This window comes from Nannobrachium achirus (assembly GCF_963921795.1).
Source record: "Nannobrachium achirus genome assembly, chromosome: 16".
Taxonomy (NCBI): domain Eukaryota; kingdom Metazoa; phylum Chordata; class Actinopteri; order Myctophiformes; family Myctophidae; genus Nannobrachium; species Nannobrachium achirus.
The window spans coordinates 11,260,828-11,280,827 of NC_137823.1; the positions used below are offsets into that span (position 1 = coordinate 11,260,828).

A 20,000-nucleotide genomic window follows, 5' to 3' on the forward strand; every position below is an offset into this window, starting at 1 on the left:
CTTTGATGACGTGTCGTTAAAAGTCTGACTTTGATAACTTCTAAATTCTGACAGTCAAGGACCCCCAAGATTATATAAAGCTATGTAACTTTTTTAATAAAACAAATCTTAAAATTGCCCTAACTATTAAATCGCTAAAGTTTTAGAACACCCACTCTGTTAATTTCAGCCCCAAAAGCCTTTTCTTTATATGTTTTCTACTGAGCCGTGTGGCCGTGACGGGCTGCATTTCCCACGATGGTCTGAAGGCCCGGTCCGCGGCGAGAAACTGATGAAAAAAGCAGACGCGACCGCGGTTTGCTATACTGCTACTGACCACTAGTTGAGCAACTTACACAGTATAGCTTTAAAGTTTTACTATGTAACTTTTTTTATAAAACAAATCTTAAAATTGTCCTAACTGTTAAATCGCTAAAGTTTTAGAACACCCACTCCGTTATTTTCAGCTTCTGAAGCCTTCTCTTTATATGTTTTCTATGAGCCGTGAGGGGGGGAGAATTTCGCGCCATGATGACGTAATCTGCATCATCTGTATACGTTGTGTATACGTTGCCCAATCACATCGCCGATCATGCACACATGGTACACTACCGGCCAATCACAGCTTATCTGCCCTGGTCTTGAAGTGGGGTCGCCATATTTGTAGTCGCCGTGTGTCTCTTTACTCAAAAAGTAATCTCGCCTACCAGGCAGGGTGAAGTCGTCCGTTTCTCCGGAATGCCTGAACGCCCAGGAACCAGGGACCCCTCTAAAGATAGCTCTCGGCGTTGTGGAGGCAGACGCGGGGGTGTGAAGGTACGAAAAACGGGCGAAAGACGCGAACGCGACCGCGGTTTGCTATATGGCTACTGACCACTAGTTGAGAATCTTACACAGTATAGCTTTAAGTATTTGGCCGCCGACCTCCATCTCAATATATGCTGTTCCAGGGACCCCCACAAGTAAAGATCTAAGTAAAAAGAAGTTTGCTTTAAAAAACTATAAATTGCAATTTTTGAACAATAAGCTCACACTGAGAGGCGTTGTAGATCGGCTATTTTCACAATGTTCGCCTCTTACTTATGTAATGCTGGCCAATTTGGTAACACACCAAAGGTCTTCAAAGTCATTAAATTGTCACTTGAGCGAGAAAACGATGTTGCACATTAAGCTAATCATCCGGGGACCCCACTCCTCTGGATCCATCCCCCCACCCACCCACCTATAAGGCCACCCACCTATAAGGCTACCCTCCAGGGCCGGATCTAGCCTTTAGCACTAGGTGGGGCAGGGAGAAATGATAGGGCGTCCGGGTCACCTCCAGCCCATGCCGCAAAGCGGTGTGGGCTGAAAAAGAATGGGGGGATAAACCCCCTAAAACCCCCGAAATGTATGGAAAATTAAGCATTTTGGCACACTTATACCTATAACACACACTACAAACAACAGGTCACCTGCATCAAACTTTTTTACAGGGTGGGGTTGTTAGCCTCACGGCCCAACCCCATTCCTTTTTTCTATCTATCTATCTATCTATCTATCTATCTATCTATCTATCTATCTATCTATCTTGACATTTTCGATTTTTGCATGCCATCATGTTTGGTGGGGCAGACAGGGCATTTAGGGGGGCATTGCCCCCCTTGCCTATGCCTAGATCCTGCCCTGCTACCCTCCCACCCACCTGGCCAGTCGAGGCGGGCTCCAAAGTCCAGGGCCAGCTTCCTGAGCCAGAGGGTCCTCTGGACGAGTTGGTCCCATGGTAGACCCTCCTCTATGAGGGTGAGGGTGGGCCTCTGGAGCGATGGCAGACCCTCCTCTGTGGGAGTGGGCAGACCCTCCTCTGTGGGGGTGGGAGTGGGCAGACCCTCCTCTGTGGGGGTGGGAGTGGGCAGACCCTCCTCCGTGGGGGTGGTAGTGGGCCTCTGCAGCAGCAGGCAGGCCATCAGAGACCAGGGGCTGAGCACAGAGCCTCGCTCCTGGACACGGAGCACCAGGTGAGCCAGCCAGCCCACACAGTCCTGGGTGTCAGGGCTGGGTCTCTGGGGAAGGTCTCTGAGGAGGAGTGGGAGAGGGGAGAGGGAAGAGGGGACACAATGAGAGGGAACTCAGGTAACACACAGCGTCTGGGTGGCAGAACATACAAGCGTATAGTGAAGTGGGGAGAGGAGCGTAACTGTTATTTTATTTTATCGGGTTCGGAGTGGGAACTCGGAGTGAGTGTGATGCCCGGTCGCACGGACTGAACACAAAGAAATCCTCAACGCCGCTGCAGCAGAAGTGCACAGTGCACGTCCCTGTCTGATTAAGATTTTATTCACATTATTCGCAAGTATGTTTCCAAATACCTTGTGACAGTTTAGTTGTGTCACCAGCCGATTAAAGGATACGATTTGAAACGCAAGTGACAGATTTTGGCTGAACTAGTCACACTCACTATTGTGAGTCCCCCTCTCACCCCTCGAACGGCATGGTGATTAATTCACAGGAGTTAATATCTCACAAAATACAATGTCGACATAAAAAGGAAAGTTGGATTGCGTCTTTAGTATGCCTAGCCGTCCATCTAGGCTAATGGGGACCTATAGAGGAAGTGTTATTATGGACAATGGACACGCAGCCTTTTTTCGGATTGGCCGGTGAGCAAAACAAGGACAATTTTGGACACATAATAAACGTTTTGGTTAAAAAACAAATAGCAACAATAGAATATCTACATCTACAAAGCTTACAATATGTTGCATTGTTGTGTATTTTCGCCATTTGTCACAAGACAACATATTAATTGGTCAAGAAAATGCCCCCATATGTTTTTTGGGGTCTACCTTGTAGAATATGACGCAGAGTGATGCAAGCTGCTCCATATTTCCAGATATGACAGATAGATATGATCATGATAGATAAGATGAATGTACTGTACCTTGGAATGAGGTTGTACTGCCGGCGGTTCACCCTGCCCTGAGTCAGCTGTCTGACTGAAAGTGGAAGGCCAAAGTTCACGTGCACGCTGCCGTAGTCCTCCTGCAGTACCCTGGTAGCCTTCAGCAGACCCTGGACACGCACACACGCACGCACGCACGCGCGCGCGCGCACACACACACACACACACACACACACACACACACACACTGTTGTCAAGTTTTGTGTTGTCAAAAATATCGATTTATCGAAAAGTATCGATTTTGAATATAGTATCGATTTTCAATATGACTTTTCCATAGTATCGATAATATCGATGCTCAGTTTTTACCTCTCTCGTTGGTTTACACCAACGTTACTTTTATGTGTGTCCTTCCTACTTTGGCTTATTCCTAGTTATTTTAAAGGCCTATTTGTACTTGGAATGTTAAAACATCAAAGGCAGGCCTTTAAAAAGTGCACTACCATCTACCTCAAGAAGTTCTGTATTTTTCTTTAAATAAAAATAATAATTTTTGCACTAAAATCGCTGTGGTTGCGTGGTATCGAAAATGGTATCGAGTATCGACATTTTTCAAAATATTGTATCGAAGTTAGAAATCCAGTATCGTGACAAGCCTAACACACACACACACACACACACACACACACACACACACACACACACACACACACACACACACACACACACACACACACACACACACACTAATATTGAATAACCTGCTGCTACAATGACAATATCTAGTAATCTGTTATTATTCAGATACTAAAAGACTACAGGGCAAAAGCCTTGTAGCTCTAATGTGGTTCTGTATCACAAGTGCAACACATATGTCTGTGAGACACTTGTGTGTCACACCTTGCATGCTTTGAGCTCATGTGTTTACTCCCTTCTTTGCAACATGATGGGACTGCGCTTTGCCACGCTTCTGTCAAGCTGACTCTTGTTACAATAAACCACCTCCTCTAAAGGAATACTCCTGTCTGCATTCTTATCATTGACCCACTGTGCTCACCACAACAAAATCGGTGACAGTCATACTTCAAGTAACACAACACCTACTAACATATCTCCTACTACTTGAACACGACCCCGTCCGTTACAGCTGAACCCCGCATTCGCTGGCCCTACCTAGGCAATACATTTTCCACTCACATCCCCCTACACAGCAGGAACCAATGCCACTTACAGGCCAATTTGTGTATACTGTACATGCGACCTGACGGTCGCTTATCTCCCGTTTAGGGAGTCTTACTGGTGTATTTATTTTTACTGTAAAGGTAGGGTAAGTAATTTCCTTTGGTTAAAATAAGAGTTAAATAGCTCTATGTTGTAATAGTGATTATTGCTATAGAGTGTTTGTTCAGTAAAAGACTTAAAGTGCCTATGACACGCCCCGGAATTAACATAATATGATACAGTAAGTCACGTGGTCTCTCTGAAAACAGTTTGACATATGTGGTCTCTGTGGGCTTGGGGACCCCCAGTGTGTGTATATATGTCATAGTATATTAGAGAAACAGCACATTCGAGACGCGGAGCACTCGTGGTGCGGCACGGGGCGGAGCAAGCGGTCGCCACAACAACGTACTCCAGGCGGTGCGCCGCTCTATTGTCCACGACACTGCGAGCGGCTACCGAAGCCCCCCTGTATCCACGAAGCCCAAACGAGTTACGAGGCCCCCCTGGGTCCACGAAGCCCCAAGCGGCGCGAAGGCCAGCGGACCTTGGTCCTGCTCTTCGCCCCCGAGCGCCGCAGGCGCGAGTGGCCGCGAAGAGCGGGCCAGGGCCGCCGCGCGAGTTACGAAGCCGTGGTGAATGCAATCGTTATATTTATGCCCAGGCCGTAAGGCCTGGGCAAGCGCACGTTAAACGCCCTGTCCAAGTGACTACAATGGAGCTAATGGCTAGGCTAGGCTAGGCTAGGCTAGGCTAGGCTAGTAAATAAAGAGTAAACACTTCCGGTCTGCGGCGAGTTCAAAGCGTGACGTAACTCTCTTATATACACTCTGGTGAATGGCAGAGCAGTGGCTGACGTCGCCATCTGGTGGTGATTAGTGTGTGGTGAACGTCAAAACGAGTGCTCCTTGACAACTTTTACTGGTTTCTTGAACATACTGTAACATATATATATACCATAGTGCTCTCACGGGGTTTGGGGACCCCCAGCAGCTCGTGCGCCAGCAGAGCTTCCTCCAGCACGCGGTCGTAGCTGATGCTGATGGGAACCAGAGTGATGTCATAGACCTGTCCTTTGAAGAAGGGCTCCACCACCATGTGCATCATACCTGCATGCACACACGCACGCGCACACGCACACAAAGCAACAATCATTTCAGCTTTATTTATTCAGGAAGGTTAATTGAGAGCAGGCTCTCTTTTCCGACGATGTGCTGATTACAGAAACGCAGCATGCAATTTTAACAAAACAAATTACAAGATAACAGGCGTTTCAGAATCTCAAAGAGTGCAAGTGCAGCCAGATCTCTGAATATTCTTCACACAGCTGTTTAAAGCGATCACATGAAATTAAATTCTCCAGTTTTAAAACAGATTTTTAGACAGCTCCATATGAGAGGGGCATAGCAATGAAAGGCAGTCTTGGCATGTTCTCCCCGTGTCTCCTAGGGTTGATACCCTCACAAAAACATGCAGTAATCCTGGTCTCAATAATGCCTCCCCCTGGCCAGCCGGGGCGATTGATGGAGGGGAAAGGAACTGGTTGGAATAACGTGTTCCTTCCACGCGTTACGTCCATCCCAGGGAAATCCCCCCCTGTCAAACTTGGACTACTCAATGCATTGAAGGAAGCATGAGGTCAGTCCGTTGTCTCCCCAGGCGTGGCAGAGGGAGAGCAGAGCCCAGGATTACATAGACAATTGGCACTGGGTGAAAAATGGGTTGCAAAATCGCGGGATAAAAATTATAGAAAAAAAGAAAAAAGAAAGGCAGTCTTGAGGCAGTCAATCCAGCTCTTGCCCCCCACGGTGCATGAAACTAGCACGCGTGAGGCAATTTCACGGGACCGCACCCGCTTGCCCGTCTGCCCTTCGACCTCTCCGCGTGTCCCAAATAACAGCCCTCCTCTCTTTGAAAATGAATTACTAGGGCGCGTCAACCACCCCCTTGTCTGAAAGGGCCTTTACAGTGGGAATGTTTAAAACCAAAGACATCCTGAGAACGGATAAGGTGACGGCAAACTTTAGGTTCTAATAAGATGCAGACGAGAGTAGGGTTGGGACCCGAAACCGGTTCTTTTTAGGACCCGGTTCCATGATAGCGGGTCCAGAACCGGGTCAATCATTTTTGCCAGTCCGATTCTCTTAACGGGTCTCATCAGCGCGCATTTAATGTGCATTCCATTGCAATCAGCTGTGGTGACGTCAGGCCACCTCTACAGAAAGAATGCTGGGAATGTCCGCGTGAGTGAGAGCGACGACAACTGAACACACCAACAAGCAGCGTGCGTGATAAACAAACAGCATGGTGCCGAAGAGACAGAAGTCTTCCAAAGTTTGGCTGTACTTCAGCTCACTGGAAGCGCGTTCATTCTGACGTCCATGAGCGGCGCTCGTCGGCTCGTTCGCTCGTTCGGTCCGCGGTCTTCTGTCCTCGCGCGTCTTTCTTTTCATTCACATTTCACATTATGCTCCAAATAACACCCGCAGCTGCAGAAGACCTCGCGAAAGTTGATATGTGAGCGGACTGAGGCGCTCCTCTGTGCCGTCTGCCTGGGTGCTTCTCTTCTTCCTTGTTACGTCTTGCAAGTTGCAACGCAAGTAAAGCCTGACTACTTCGCTGTGTTGCATGCCGAAAATAGCTGATCTGCAAGCTCACAACGCGTCGCAACCACAAGACAGGACATACAGAAGCGTCAGTGTCAGAAAATATGAAAAAATATATATATTGGAACCGTTAAGAGAACCGTTAGGAACCGGAATCGTTAAGAGGGAATCGCTAAGGACTCGGAATCGTTAAAATCCTAACGAGTCCCAACCCTAGACGAGAGACACGCAGACGAGAGCATAGTGAAAATAGCTGATCTACAAGCTTGCACGCACGCACGCAAACACGAGAGAGAGATCATAAGACTCACCTAACTTAGGCGTTAAAGACTTGAGTGTGCGACTCCTCAGTCCTTCCACGTAGAACTCCACAGGAGCCAAACCTTTCTGTACACAGCGTTATGTTTAAAACAGTGTTAAGGTTAATGTACACATATGATATAAACCTTTCTGTTTATAGTGTTTAAAACAATGTTAATGTACACATATAAACCTTTCTGTTTACAGTGTCATGTTTACAATTGTGTTAAAATGATAGTTCCCCCCCGAAAATGACCTTTTTTTCCCCCCTATCGATAATTCATGGATATTTTTTTAGTTTTTGTTGCATTCCTAAGCCAATAATTTGATGACAACTGCAGTGGTTCCCTATGGAGACACAAAGAGCAAGCTTTGTTCCCTATGGAGACACAAAAAGCCTGCTTTGTTCCCTATGGACACACAAAAAGCCTGCTTTGTTCCCTATAAGGAGACACAAAGAGCCTGCTTTGTTCCCTATGGAGACTCAAAGGAGACTCCAGCGTATCCATAGGGAACCACTGCTGGTCATCAAATGATTGGCTTAGGAATGCGACAAAAACTAAAAACCATATCCAATGGATATGTTTTTTAGTTTTTGACGCATTCCACGGATGCTATCCATAAATGCAAGTCTCTATGGGGTGAGTAATCGATAGAAGGCCATAAAGGAGTGTGGATCACTAGCATCCTTTAAAATTGCCCTGAAAAACCACTTACAGGCAGCAGCCGTTCGCAACTGGTAAAAAAATGAACCTAGCCCAACCCTACCCTCCCCTGCCCCTTCTTTGTATATACTGTTTGTTTAGACTTACTGTTTTCTTTTTTGTTTTTCTTTACATATCTACTGCATAGTACTGTGTTCTATTTGTCTGTCATTCAATGTTATATGAGATACTTCAATGGTTTCCAGTGGAAATAAGCTAAGTCTTTTCATGGATCTCCTTTTAGTAGACCTTGTACCAGTGAACTGTACCGTCATGAAACTGTACCTTTTCCTATGCAAACTTCTAATAAAGTCTTCAATCAATCAATCAAGAAGAAAAAAAGTTATTTGGGGCGTGAACTATTCCTTTAATCCTTAAGTTCGGTTCGGATTCACTTCACGTTAGTTCGGTTTGTGGGTCATTTTCACCCGGGGGATATTTGGTTTAAAAAACTAATATAAATTTTAACGTAACAAATCATCATCATACATTGACCCCCATCTTACCCTGACGATGGTCTTAACGTACTCAGACAGCACAGCCCAGTACAACTTGTCAGAGCCGATGCTCCGGCGGATGAAGAAGGCTCCGGAGCGACGCAGGATCTCCCCGACCAGCTTCATCCCCGCAAGAGCTGCAGACAGACAGCCAGAGTAGAGGTACAACAGTTAGAGCTACATGCATGAAGACAGTAGAGCATTCAGGAATAGCGATTTTTAGTATTCGAATTATTCGACCTCAAAGCCTTCAAATAGTCAAATATTCGACAGGACTGGCCAAACTGTCAAATATAATTTAACCCAATTTCCAGGACTATATAACAATAATTCAACTCAATAACGAGTCGCTTACTCCTATGCGCAATGCCCAAAGACAGGTAGTGTATGCCAGTGGTTCTCAACCTTTTCAGGCCGTGACCCCCGAAATAATCATATTTGAACTGGGGACCCCGGGACCCTGAGGAGCGTTGCGAGGCGTTGTGAGCATGTAGATCTGCTATTTTCACAATATTTATCTGTGGAACCGATTCAAATTAAATGTAATACCTACAATTCCAAGTGCTTGACAGGGTGGGGGTCCCCAGTTCAAATATGTTTATTTTGGGGGTCACGGCCTAAAAAGGTTTGAGAACCCCTGGTATAGAGCATTAACACATTCATTCACCAGGGGCATTGACAACTCATTCTTATGACTTCCTATCTAGCCAAGCTTTATAAAATATACTTTTTAAAGAGAAAACAATAAAAATAAAAGCGAATATTCGACTTATGTGAACAACGTCGAATAGTGACTTTGATATTTGAATATTCGAATAGTCGAATATTTGGTGAATGTCCTAGAAGACAGCCAGAGTAGGGGTGCAACAGTTTTTTTATGTTCATGTTTTTATTCTTATATCTATATTTTTATCTCTATTCTTATTTCTCTTTTTAGTGTTAAAATTGATGGTTCTTTTCCTTGTTTAAAAGCCTTTTTGATCTGTGAAGCGCATGGGGCTACACTTGTTGTATGAAATGTGCTATATACTGTAAATAAAGGTTTGATTGATTGATTGATTGATTGATTGATTGATTGATTGATATATTGTGACACTTTGGTTTGAACTGTACTGTAAGATGAAATAGATACTGTATAATGAAATAGATACTGCATAATGAAATAGATACTGTATAATGAAATAGATACTGTACTGTATCATGAAATAGATACTGTATAATGAAATAGATACTGTATGATGAAATAGATACTGTACTGTATCATGAAATAGATACTGTATAATGAAATAGATACTGTATGATGAAATAGATACTGTATAATTAAATAGATACTACATTATGAAATAGATACTGTATAATGAAATAGATACTGCATGATGAAATAGATACTGCATAATGAAATAGATACTGTATGATGAAATAAATACTGTATAATGAAATAGATACTGTAATGACATAGATACTGTATGATGAAATAGATACTGTATAATTAAATAGATACTGTATAATGAAATAGATACTGTATGATGAAATAGATACTGTATGATGAAATAGATACTGTATGATGAAATAGGTACTGTATGATGAAATAGATACTGCATAATGAAATAGATACTGCATAATGAAATAGATACTGTATAATGAAATAGATACTGTATGATGAAATAGATAATATATAATGAAATAGATACTGTATGATGAAATAGATAATGTATAATGAAATAGATACTGCATAATGAAATAGATACTGCATAATGAAATAGATACTGTATGATGAAATAGATACTGTAATGAAATAGATACTGCATAATTAAATAGATACTGCATAATGAAATAGATACTGCATAATGAAATAGATACTGCATAATGAAATAGATACTGTATAATGAAATAGATACTGCATAATGAAATAGATACTGTAATGCAATAGACACTGTATAATGAAATAGATACTGTATAATGAAATAGATACTTGCGAACTCCAGCAGCGATGACAGGCACGGGGAGGTCGTAGGTGAACAGGATGTAGGAGATGAGCAGGAAGTCCACGTAGCTTCTGTGATTGGGCATCAAGATGACGGGATGCTCCTGAATGGCTTCCTGGAGCTGGGGGAGGAGCCAAACCACCATGTCACACATGGAGGAGGAGTCAAACCACCATGTAAGAGGAGCCAAACCACCATGTCACACATGGAGGAGTCGTCAAACCACCATGTAGGAGGAGCCAAACCACCATGTAAGAGGAGCCAAACCACCATGTCACAAATGGAGGAGTCAAACCACCATGTAGGAGGAGCCAAACCACCATGTAGGAGGAGCCAAACCACCATGTCAGACATGTGGTTAGGGATGGGACGAAAATGTCATATCACGATTATTGTGACAAAAGAAATCGAGATTTACGATATTGTCACAATAATCAAAATCCGTTATCCTGGGGTGGAGAATTTCCCAAAAAATTGCAGATCTACAATTATTACAACTATTTTATACAGGGTTTAAATGGCACTGGATAAAGAGCTTGGCAAATAAAAGGTGAATTGATCCCAGTGCATGACGGAGAACGATTTAATAAATTGAAATCTCCACAATGCGATTATCGTGAGTGTTTTTTGTCACGATAAATGATAATATCGCTTATCGTCCCATCCCTACGTCAGACACATGGGAGGAACCAAACCACTATGTCAGACAACCTTGTATATATCGTCTTTATCGGGTGGAAACCATGTCCAAAACCGGATTCAAATTCAAAAGCATCAACATTAACAGATCTACAAGCTCAGAACGCGTTGCGTCTGTACTAGAGCAAGCAGAACAGGGCACCACTCCTCCATTGAACCCAGGCCAGTGGACTGTTGGGGGTTAGGGTGGCTGCTTATGAGGAAATGATTTATAGGAGGACTGATAGAATGGATAAATACATCCGCAAATGGGGAGGCTTTATAATGTGTATGGCCAATAGGACTTGAGGCGTGGTTATGGCGCAATATACTGTCATATTGTACAGTATGTGGCTTGTATTGTATTGTATTGTATTGTATTGTATTGTATTGTATTGTATTTTGTTTTGTTTTTGTCTGTTCTATGGTTGCTGTGTACTTTTTCGATGTTATTGTGAAAAATATAAACATTGAGTCATAAAAATTAAAAAAATTAAAAAAAAGCAACTGGGTTAAGCGCCGTTGGTCCAACCGGTTTAACATTCACCAGGTTAGCATTCACCAGCGTCGCCAGGTTAGCATTCACCAGTGTTAGTTTTACTGAGGTTTGGGTTAGGGTTAAGGTTAGGTTTAGGTGTATCTCAGCCCCCCGGACTTTCGTCAGCTCCGCGCAGCCAATCACAAGCTTCCACCGCCTTAACCCAGTTGCTTTTTTGATACACTCGGACTGAAAGACCTGCAAAAAACACTGTCCCGTCAAGCGAAGCATGACCAATGTATATCTGATTGGACAATATATTGTCCCAGCTATATTACAACACTGTTTGATTTGTATTTATTTTTCTCTCAAATGGAACAGTTTTGGACATATAAGGTTTCCACCCGACAGCGACGACATGGCTGTTAGCAGGTTGACAGAAGTACACACGCACGCACGCACACACACACGCACACACAAAGCGCAGAACAAATGAAACGTGAGCTTCTCCCTCTGCATCTAAATATAGAGCTAGCTGGACGGTGCTGGATGTCAGCGCCTGGCCTGCCTCCAACCACCACCATTTTTCTTATCCACTAACCCATTAATACCTGAAAAATACCTAAAATAAAGTCTTCTAAAATCCAAATCCTAATGGTTTTCTGAAAAACGAATGTATTTATTTATTTTTTATCTGTGGTGCTCAAAGTTATCATGTCAAGGACCCCTAGAATTACATAGATCTGCTATTTTCACTTTCGGACCGGGGCGCTTTTCCACCGGCAAAGAACCGGTTCAGGTTCTTTCTCCCGCCTATGGGATGAACCAGAGGTGAGCTTTTCCACCGAGAACCGTAGTTGGTTCCGAACCGTAAAAGTTGGTTCGGAACGGGAACCACAAAATCCTTGGTTCCTCTGGTTCAATCTGGTGGAAACACAAGCCATTTCACAAGAACGAACCAAGGTTCCAAGAAAGGTGAACTGGTTCTTAAACCAAAGTTATTTTGGTGGAGAAGGCTCCCTTATGTATTCTATGGTTCTCTATATGATGGGGCCTTTTCCACCAGCAAAGAACTGGTTCCAGAACCAGTGCCGGTTCAACTTTCTTGGAACCTTGGTTCGTTCTTGCGAACCGGCTTGCATTTACACCAGATTGAACCATGATTGAACCAAGGATTTTGTGGTTCCCGTTCGGAACCAACTTTTACGGTTTGGAACCAACTCCAGACAGTTCTCGGTGGAAAAGCTCACTTTTGGTTCATCCCATAGGCGGTAGAAAGAACCAGAACCGGTTCTTTGCCGGTGGAAAAGGCCCTTATGTGGTTCTATGAGCAGACCTTGTGTATTCTATGGTTCTCTGTGAGCAGACCATTCTATGGTAACTTCTCTGTGATCACTGAGCAGACCTTGTATATTCTAAGGTAACTTCTCTGTGAGCACTGAGCAGACCTTGGCCAGGCCCTCCATGTTGACGTGGACATGGGAGAAGATCCTCTTGAACACCTTGCTGAAGGTGAAGCCCATCAGCCTGATGAAGGACAGCTGCAGGTTGTGAGACATCTCCTCCAGCACGGAGGCGGCCTCCTCCAACACCTCCTCCACCGAGGAGGCCCTCTCCAGCGCCACCTGCAGGACAACCAGAGGGGTGCAGGAGACCATAGATTTTAGGTTCTTATATAAAGCTTTTTTTACTGATTAGGTGCACGGTCTACCTATAGGCATTCACCAAATATTCGAATATTCAAATATCAAAGTCACTATTCGACGTTTTTCACCTAAGTCGAATATTCGCTTTTTTGTATTGTTTTCTCTTTAAAAAATATATAGTTTATAAAGCTTGGCTAGATAGGAAGTCATAAGAATGAGTTGTCAATGCCCCTGGACTGGTGGATGAATTTGTTAACGCTCTATAGCAGGGCTTCTCAAACCTTTTTAGGCCGTGACCCCCAAAATAAACATATTTGAACTAGGGACCCCCACCCTGACAAGCACTTGGAATTGTAGGTATTACATTTAATGTGACTCGGTTCCACAGATAAATATTGTGAAAATAGCAGATCTACATGCTCACAACGCCTCGCAACGCGAGGCCTTGTGAGCATGTAGATCGGCTATTTTCACAATGTTCGTCTCTTGTTTACTTAAAGTTATACCATGTAACTTTTTTTATAAAACAAATCTTAAAATTGTCCTAACTGTTAAATCGCTAAAGTTTTAGAACCCCCACTCTGTTAATTTCAGCTTCTAAAGTTTCTCTTTATATGTTTTCTATGAGCCGTGAGGGGGGGAGAATTTCACGGCAAAATGACGTCATCTGCATCATCTGTATACGTTGTGTATACGTTGGCCAATCATATCGCGGATCATAAACACATGATACACTACCGGCCAATCACAGCGCAGATCATACACTGCCGGGCTCTTCAGGAAGTACACTGCAGTGTTTACACTGGTCTAGGAGTCTAGCATGTAACTCCCCAACCGCTGCTCGTAGAGGGACACGAGAGACCTCGATGGATGCGCCTCGGCGAGGCGAGGCGGACGCGGTGGTCTGAAGGCCCGGTCCGCGGCGAAAAACGGTCGAAAAAAGCAGACGCGACCACGGTTTGCTCTACAGCTACTGACCACTAGTTATTTGACAGTTTGGCCAGTCCTGTCGAATATTCGACTATTCGAATACTTTGAGGTCGAATAATTCGAATACTAAAAATCACTATTCGTGAATGCCCTAAACTACGTTATTTTTGTCTAGATTGATATTTCTATGCATTTGATGTATTGATGTTATTACCTTGCTTATTGCTTATTGTAAATCGCTCTGGATTAAGAGCGTCTCCTAAATGCCTAAATAGTAAATTGTAGAAACAGACACGTCATTAAGGATGCGTCACCGTGGCCGCCACATGTTCGGCCTCAGGCCTTCCTCCAAGCAGGTCAAAAACGTGTTGTTTTTCACCTGCTCGCAAGTTACTATGAAATGTTCCACCGGTCAGTCTGTCCGTCGCGTCACGTCACGTCACACTTTTGGCCCTACTCTTATATCTGGCACTGTTGCCCCAATCCATGCCAAACATTGCATTAACACTCCTTGGCTGGCAAAGTACAACCTCCGCCCCTGATTTCTCACATGCCCCTCTTCTAGCACCACCATGAGGCTGCCGACCTGAAGGTCACTTATCTCCCGATTAGGGAGTCTTACTGGTGATTAACAAGTTCAAAAACTTAACCAGTAAGACTCCCTAATCGGGAGATAAGCGGGAAGGCTGAAAATAATTAGCTATTAGCTAACACGCCTACCTCTCTGGTGATGTGTCGTAGGTACTGCGACTGCAGCACAGCGGTGTTGAGCTCTGCGGGGGTGCATGTGGGAGGGGCTCCTCGGTAAGGGGAGGGGCTAAAGGTCCTGAAGGCGTGGCCGAGGTCACTGCCCTTCCTCCTCTCCTCCAAGATGTCCACAAACTCCTCCTCCTCTTCCTCCGTGCCCGTCCGGCCTGACTCCATGTTCTAGGGGAAAAGGATATGTGCATCAGTGCACGCGTGCACGTGTGCGTGTATGTTTGACTCTACTCATTCTTTGCTGACAGGCAGAGACCATGTATCTTTTTCAACAAACAAAACATAATGGAAAACGAATGCCCTACTTCATCATACAAGAGTGTCACATAAAAGTATAGCAGAAGTTGTGAGCTTGTAGATTGGCTTTTCACCATTTTATTTTATTGAATAATACAGTAACAATCATAACTAGAACTGCACTCTGTCGACGAGGTGCCAACTTGCGCCTTGTGCACAAGTAGCTTACTTGTACGCCAGCAGAGCGCGCCATGAGGTCCACTCACCACTGGCATCACCACTGGCGATGCCAGTGACATCACCACTAGGCATCGCCAGGAATGCTGGTCCCTCATTGGCTGTTAAAGATGGGGTGCCATGATTTTTTCCCCCTAAAAAACATGATTATCTACTATTATGATTATATACTAGGAGGAAGATTTTTTCCAAAAAAGTGTACAGAAAGAGTTAAAATTATGTTGTTATGTGGCCACACCCACCAGTTCAATGGTATGCGTGGTTGTCATGGTGAATGGTGACCCAGCTGAAGTTAGCCACACCCACGTATGTTGGGTGAATGGTAATTAGGGGAGGGGTTGATTCTGTGATGTAATAATTATCTGTGTTTTTGGACCTGCACGTTCGACCCCACAAGGTGGCAGCCTACAGCTAAAACCCAAATAGAAAGGCAATACATAATTGCTCATATCAACCACACCAGGGGGTCTAATGAAGTACTGTCAACCTCCTAGACACATGAAAACTAGAAGAAGTACAAAACTATGGCACCGCCTCTTTATTGATGACGTTGCCAGAAATAGTGGTCTCTGATTGGGCAACGGGCTTAAACACACACACAACCAGTGTTGGGAAAGTTCACTTTAAAAACGAACTAGTTCAAGTTCAAGTTCAGAACTTCAAAAATGAACTAGTTCATTTTTAGTTCATAATTCCCCATTATGAACTAAAGTTCATGGTTCCCCAAAATGAACTACATAGTTCTTTTTTAGTTCTTTTTTTAACCATATTTTTTTTATACTTTTGGCTATTCAAAAAAAAAAAAAAAAAAAGGAAAAAATATATATATAAAGGTCTATATATATATAAATGTTTAGACGTTGCTGCATGCTATTATTTGTCAAAATTATTGACTCAGCCCATATAGAACCACACACAGCAATAATTTCATCCAACTTAACATTGAGGTGCCCACAATATTTATGTGCCCACTGCCTAGTTCCCAGTCTTCCTGCACCCTTATTGTGAAGGGCTGAATGTAATAACCATGTTATTGTCTCATTGTGTGAAATATCATAATATTCAAAACAAATATTTGACTCCAATTGATTCCCCACACAGTATTGACTTGATATAGCAATAAAAGATATATATATATTACACAGCAGTTGTGGGAAAACTAAGACATTGTTCAAAAAACACAATTCCGATTTTGGTCATTTTGGAAATAGGGCAAAACATATATTTTTCTTCAATCTACTGTCTTGACACTCTAACCAAAATTGTTCTATAAACCATAATCTACAAATTGGAAGTGAAAGAAACTTTAACACACATTTGAAATGAAAACAAAAAATTACATGTACAAGGAACCCCACTAGAAAAAAAACAAAAAATTACATGTACAAGGAACCCCACTAGAAGGCAGACGTTTCTAAACCGTGCACAGCATGTTTCCGCGTTGGTTAAAATAGCTGATCTACAAGCTCACGTTGTCTCGTGGATGCGACGCGTTGTGAGCTTGCAGATCAGCTATTTTCACCGTGCAACACACATAGGACAAAGTATAGTCAGTCAGGCTTGCGAGACGAGGAGGAGATTCACAGTGCAACAGCAGAGTGCAGACAGCACCGCATATCGGAACGTTCACGAGATGCAGTAGGCACTGCTGCGTGCTGCTGCGTGCAGTGCCTACTATTGGAGCATGTAAATGAAAAGAGAGACGAGAGGAGCAGAGGACAGATGACAGCGGAGGCGCGGAGCGCCGCATGAACGGCCGACGAACGCCGACGAACGTCGTTCACGGGCGTCAGAATGACCGCGTTCGACAATATCGTTCATCAAGCGAAAACAATTACGTTCAGTTCACGTTCGCCCAAAATATGAACGTGTTCATGAACGATCGTTCTTTGAACGCGTTCGGGTACAACACTGCACACAACACACACAGCTATACCTACCTACCTCCTACATATGTGGGTCAGTGACGTGACGCCCCAAAAAACATGTTTTTTAAAAAACTTTAAATAGCAGGCATAAAAATTATTTACTTTTGTTCTACTAACTCTCAACTTTATGGAAACACATTTTGTTTTTAGATATTTTATTGGAATCAGACTTTATTGAGCAGTTTGTTGTACTTGTGCCTAAAACCGTCATCTGGTGTGACATGACAATAATTGTTCATAAAATGAAAATGGAGTACACCTTTCTTAAGTTACTCACTTTATCAAAGTCCTTTATCATAACTAACCTGTGATCCACTATAGTTTTGTGAAAATTAATTGAATCTGTATATTTTTTTCATAATCAACACTCTGTGTGAGGCCCATGTTGTCGATCTTTCAACATATTTTAATTTTATTCTGACAAAAACTTTCTTTAAAATTACACAAATATTTGTGACTCTTCCTGATACTATTTTCTATGTAAACCATACACATTTTTTCGGTTTCATCATTAATAAAGGTATGATTTATCACTATTTGGAATGTCACACCAGATGACTTAGTGTCACACCAGATGACCATATCTTCATGTGTCAAAGCAAACTGTGTTTTAACCTACCTATTAGTGAGTACTGAACTTTACTGATTGATTAAACAATTACCCAGGAAAAACAGCAACAGTAAAATTGCTTTAACATTAAATAACATGGCCTTAATATTTCTGAACAGGATAGTATTGTTGGGCCTTAACATAGGATAACAAAGAATTGTAGTAGTAGATGGATGATGAGGATGTGCACAGGAATGCTACGCACACCTAAGTCTTCTGCCGGCCCACGGCAGAAGGATCTTAAAGAGACAATAAGGTGCATAGCCACACTGGGAGCCAAGGCAACATTTTATTAACACCAATTATTGGAAACAACTCAGCATTCAGGTGTATTACTTTTTTCCGAAGTCTCCTGAACTTGAACACAGCATTTTGAGTTGAACAAATGTATTTACGAATCATGTCGTTACACCACATCTCCACTAGCTAAAGAGTGCTGGGTTGTGCAACTCCGAAAATAGCTGATCTACAAGCTCTCGCAGCACAATGCGTTGAGAGCTTGTAGATCAGCTATTTTCGCTATGTTTGTCTCGGGTCCTACCTTACCTCATTGTCCAGTCCAGTGAGTGAAAGTACAAAAGTATTAGATTAGATTAGAATAGACATTTAGACTGCATTGTACATCAGCCAGTCACATTTGGTGAGGGTATAGACATTTAGACTGTATTGTACATCAGCCAGTCACATTTGGTGAGGGTAGCAAACCGTTTGCCCTGTTGCGGTTCTGCTATGCCACAGACAACTTCCTGCTCTTTGTAGAAAATGCAGTCTCGCCCCTTTGGCCAGACAAAACCATTTTTCATTTTTCCAAGTTGATTCATGCAGTTTATCTCTAGCCCCTCCTTATTAATGGTAACAATCTGCCCCACATATGGCTTTCCCTCATATTTGATTATGACAAACTGTCCTTGTGTGTATTCATCTGAGGAGGTGTCTGAATCCTCAGCTTGGGCCTCTCCAATAGATGCACTTGTGTCCAGCACCTGAGTAGAAGACCTTCAGGAGGAGACATTTAAATGTAATTTATTTGTCAGGTAGATTGTTTTTAGTAGTAAAATGTAATTACTAGCAAGTCCTCAAGTTTGCCAAGTATGTTATACTCACTGAGCTCCGGAAGCTGTTTTGGGCCTGCAGCTGACCTGGGAAGGGGGCAGTTCCGCAGATGGGCCACCACTTAGTTAAGGAAGAAAAGGAATGAATGGATGACATAAGTTACTTTATTGTCATTAAACAGGTACAATTACAGGTATCATAAAATTGGCAAAGAGAATGATTTAGTTATACTTACTCATCACTTGTCTTGTCACCTGGCACCTCAGCCCTGGAGACTTGGTCGAACTGTAATTTCCGTGGGTTGTGACAGGTGCAGATCTGAGGAAACTGGCAGAAACAACTCAGGTCTCTGTAAACTATCTTTCCCGGGAAGATAGAAAGAACCTGGTGCGTAGTGCTGATGCCAGTCACTGGACGCACTGATGGAGGGACCATTTCATCCATGTTGGATATCTTCTCTTCTTCGATCCACATGACAGTGACTTTTTCAGAGGACTTCTGTAAATACTCACACAGATCCCTCGGTGTTTGTAGGTCACTGCCTCCGAGGACATACATGTCTGCCTTACGCTTCAGCACCCCTCCCACACCATCAGGTGCGCCCTTTCCATGGGAACGCTCTGAAAAGTTCCAGGTGACCCTCTTGAATCCCCATGTATAAGGAATGCTGCTCATGAGGAAGCAGTTTGTGCGATTCCGGTTACCACCCATTTTCTGTTGTCAAGTGTCTTATATTAACTGCTTATAACGGATAGTTATTATAAAGTGTTACCACAATATAAGGTTTAGGTTTCTGTGAAGGGGTTTCTGCTCTGTCTGATGAATTTGCTGTATCACCGAATGAAGCTAAATTAAATTATGTAAAAATGTTTAAAACGTTGTTTTAAACATGTTAAAATGTTTTAAATGGACAAAAGAAACATGGGACTTGTTATTTATTGTTATGTCTGTAGGAAAATACAGTATATATCATCTGGTGTGACAATCAAGTCATCTGGCGTGACAAGCAGATATGTCAGACCAGATGACGAAGTGTCACACCAGATGACGTTTTCTGCATTTAGGACTACCTTGAGGCTACCAGGTACACATTAGCATGCTAACAACATGCTAGCTATAACAAAACAACCTAGATTTACATGTAATTATGACCAAAGTTTCAAATAACTTTTGCTTTATTAATGAAAAAGGTGTCACACCAGATGACATCCAGAAGTGCCACACTTGTCAAAGTTTCAACAAGATGGCATTTCATGAAAATGTTAAAATCA

The 20,000-nt window shown here is 43.0% G+C and overlaps 1 protein-coding gene across 1 annotated transcript in view; it reads right to left on the minus strand.

Annotated features, from left to right (window-relative positions):
• Positions 1-20,000, minus strand: part of gnpat2 (glyceronephosphate O-acyltransferase 2) — a 33,886-nt gene that overhangs the window by 12,131 nt on the left and 1,755 nt on the right. Inside the window, exons 2-9 of the mRNA XM_080745147.1 lie at positions 14,626-14,832; positions 12,778-12,954; positions 10,165-10,294; positions 8,198-8,325; positions 6,999-7,074; positions 5,039-5,190; positions 2,900-3,030; positions 1,664-2,034 (exon numbers count right to left, since the gene is read on the minus strand). Of these exons, the coding sequence (XP_080601273.1) occupies positions 1,664-2,034; positions 2,900-3,030; positions 5,039-5,190; positions 6,999-7,074; positions 8,198-8,325; positions 10,165-10,294; positions 12,778-12,954; positions 14,626-14,829 (1,369 nt within the window). The 5' untranslated portion in view covers positions 14,830-14,832. The remainder of the gene's footprint in view (positions 1-1,663; positions 2,035-2,899; positions 3,031-5,038; positions 5,191-6,998; positions 7,075-8,197; positions 8,326-10,164; positions 10,295-12,777; positions 12,955-14,625; positions 14,833-20,000) is intronic.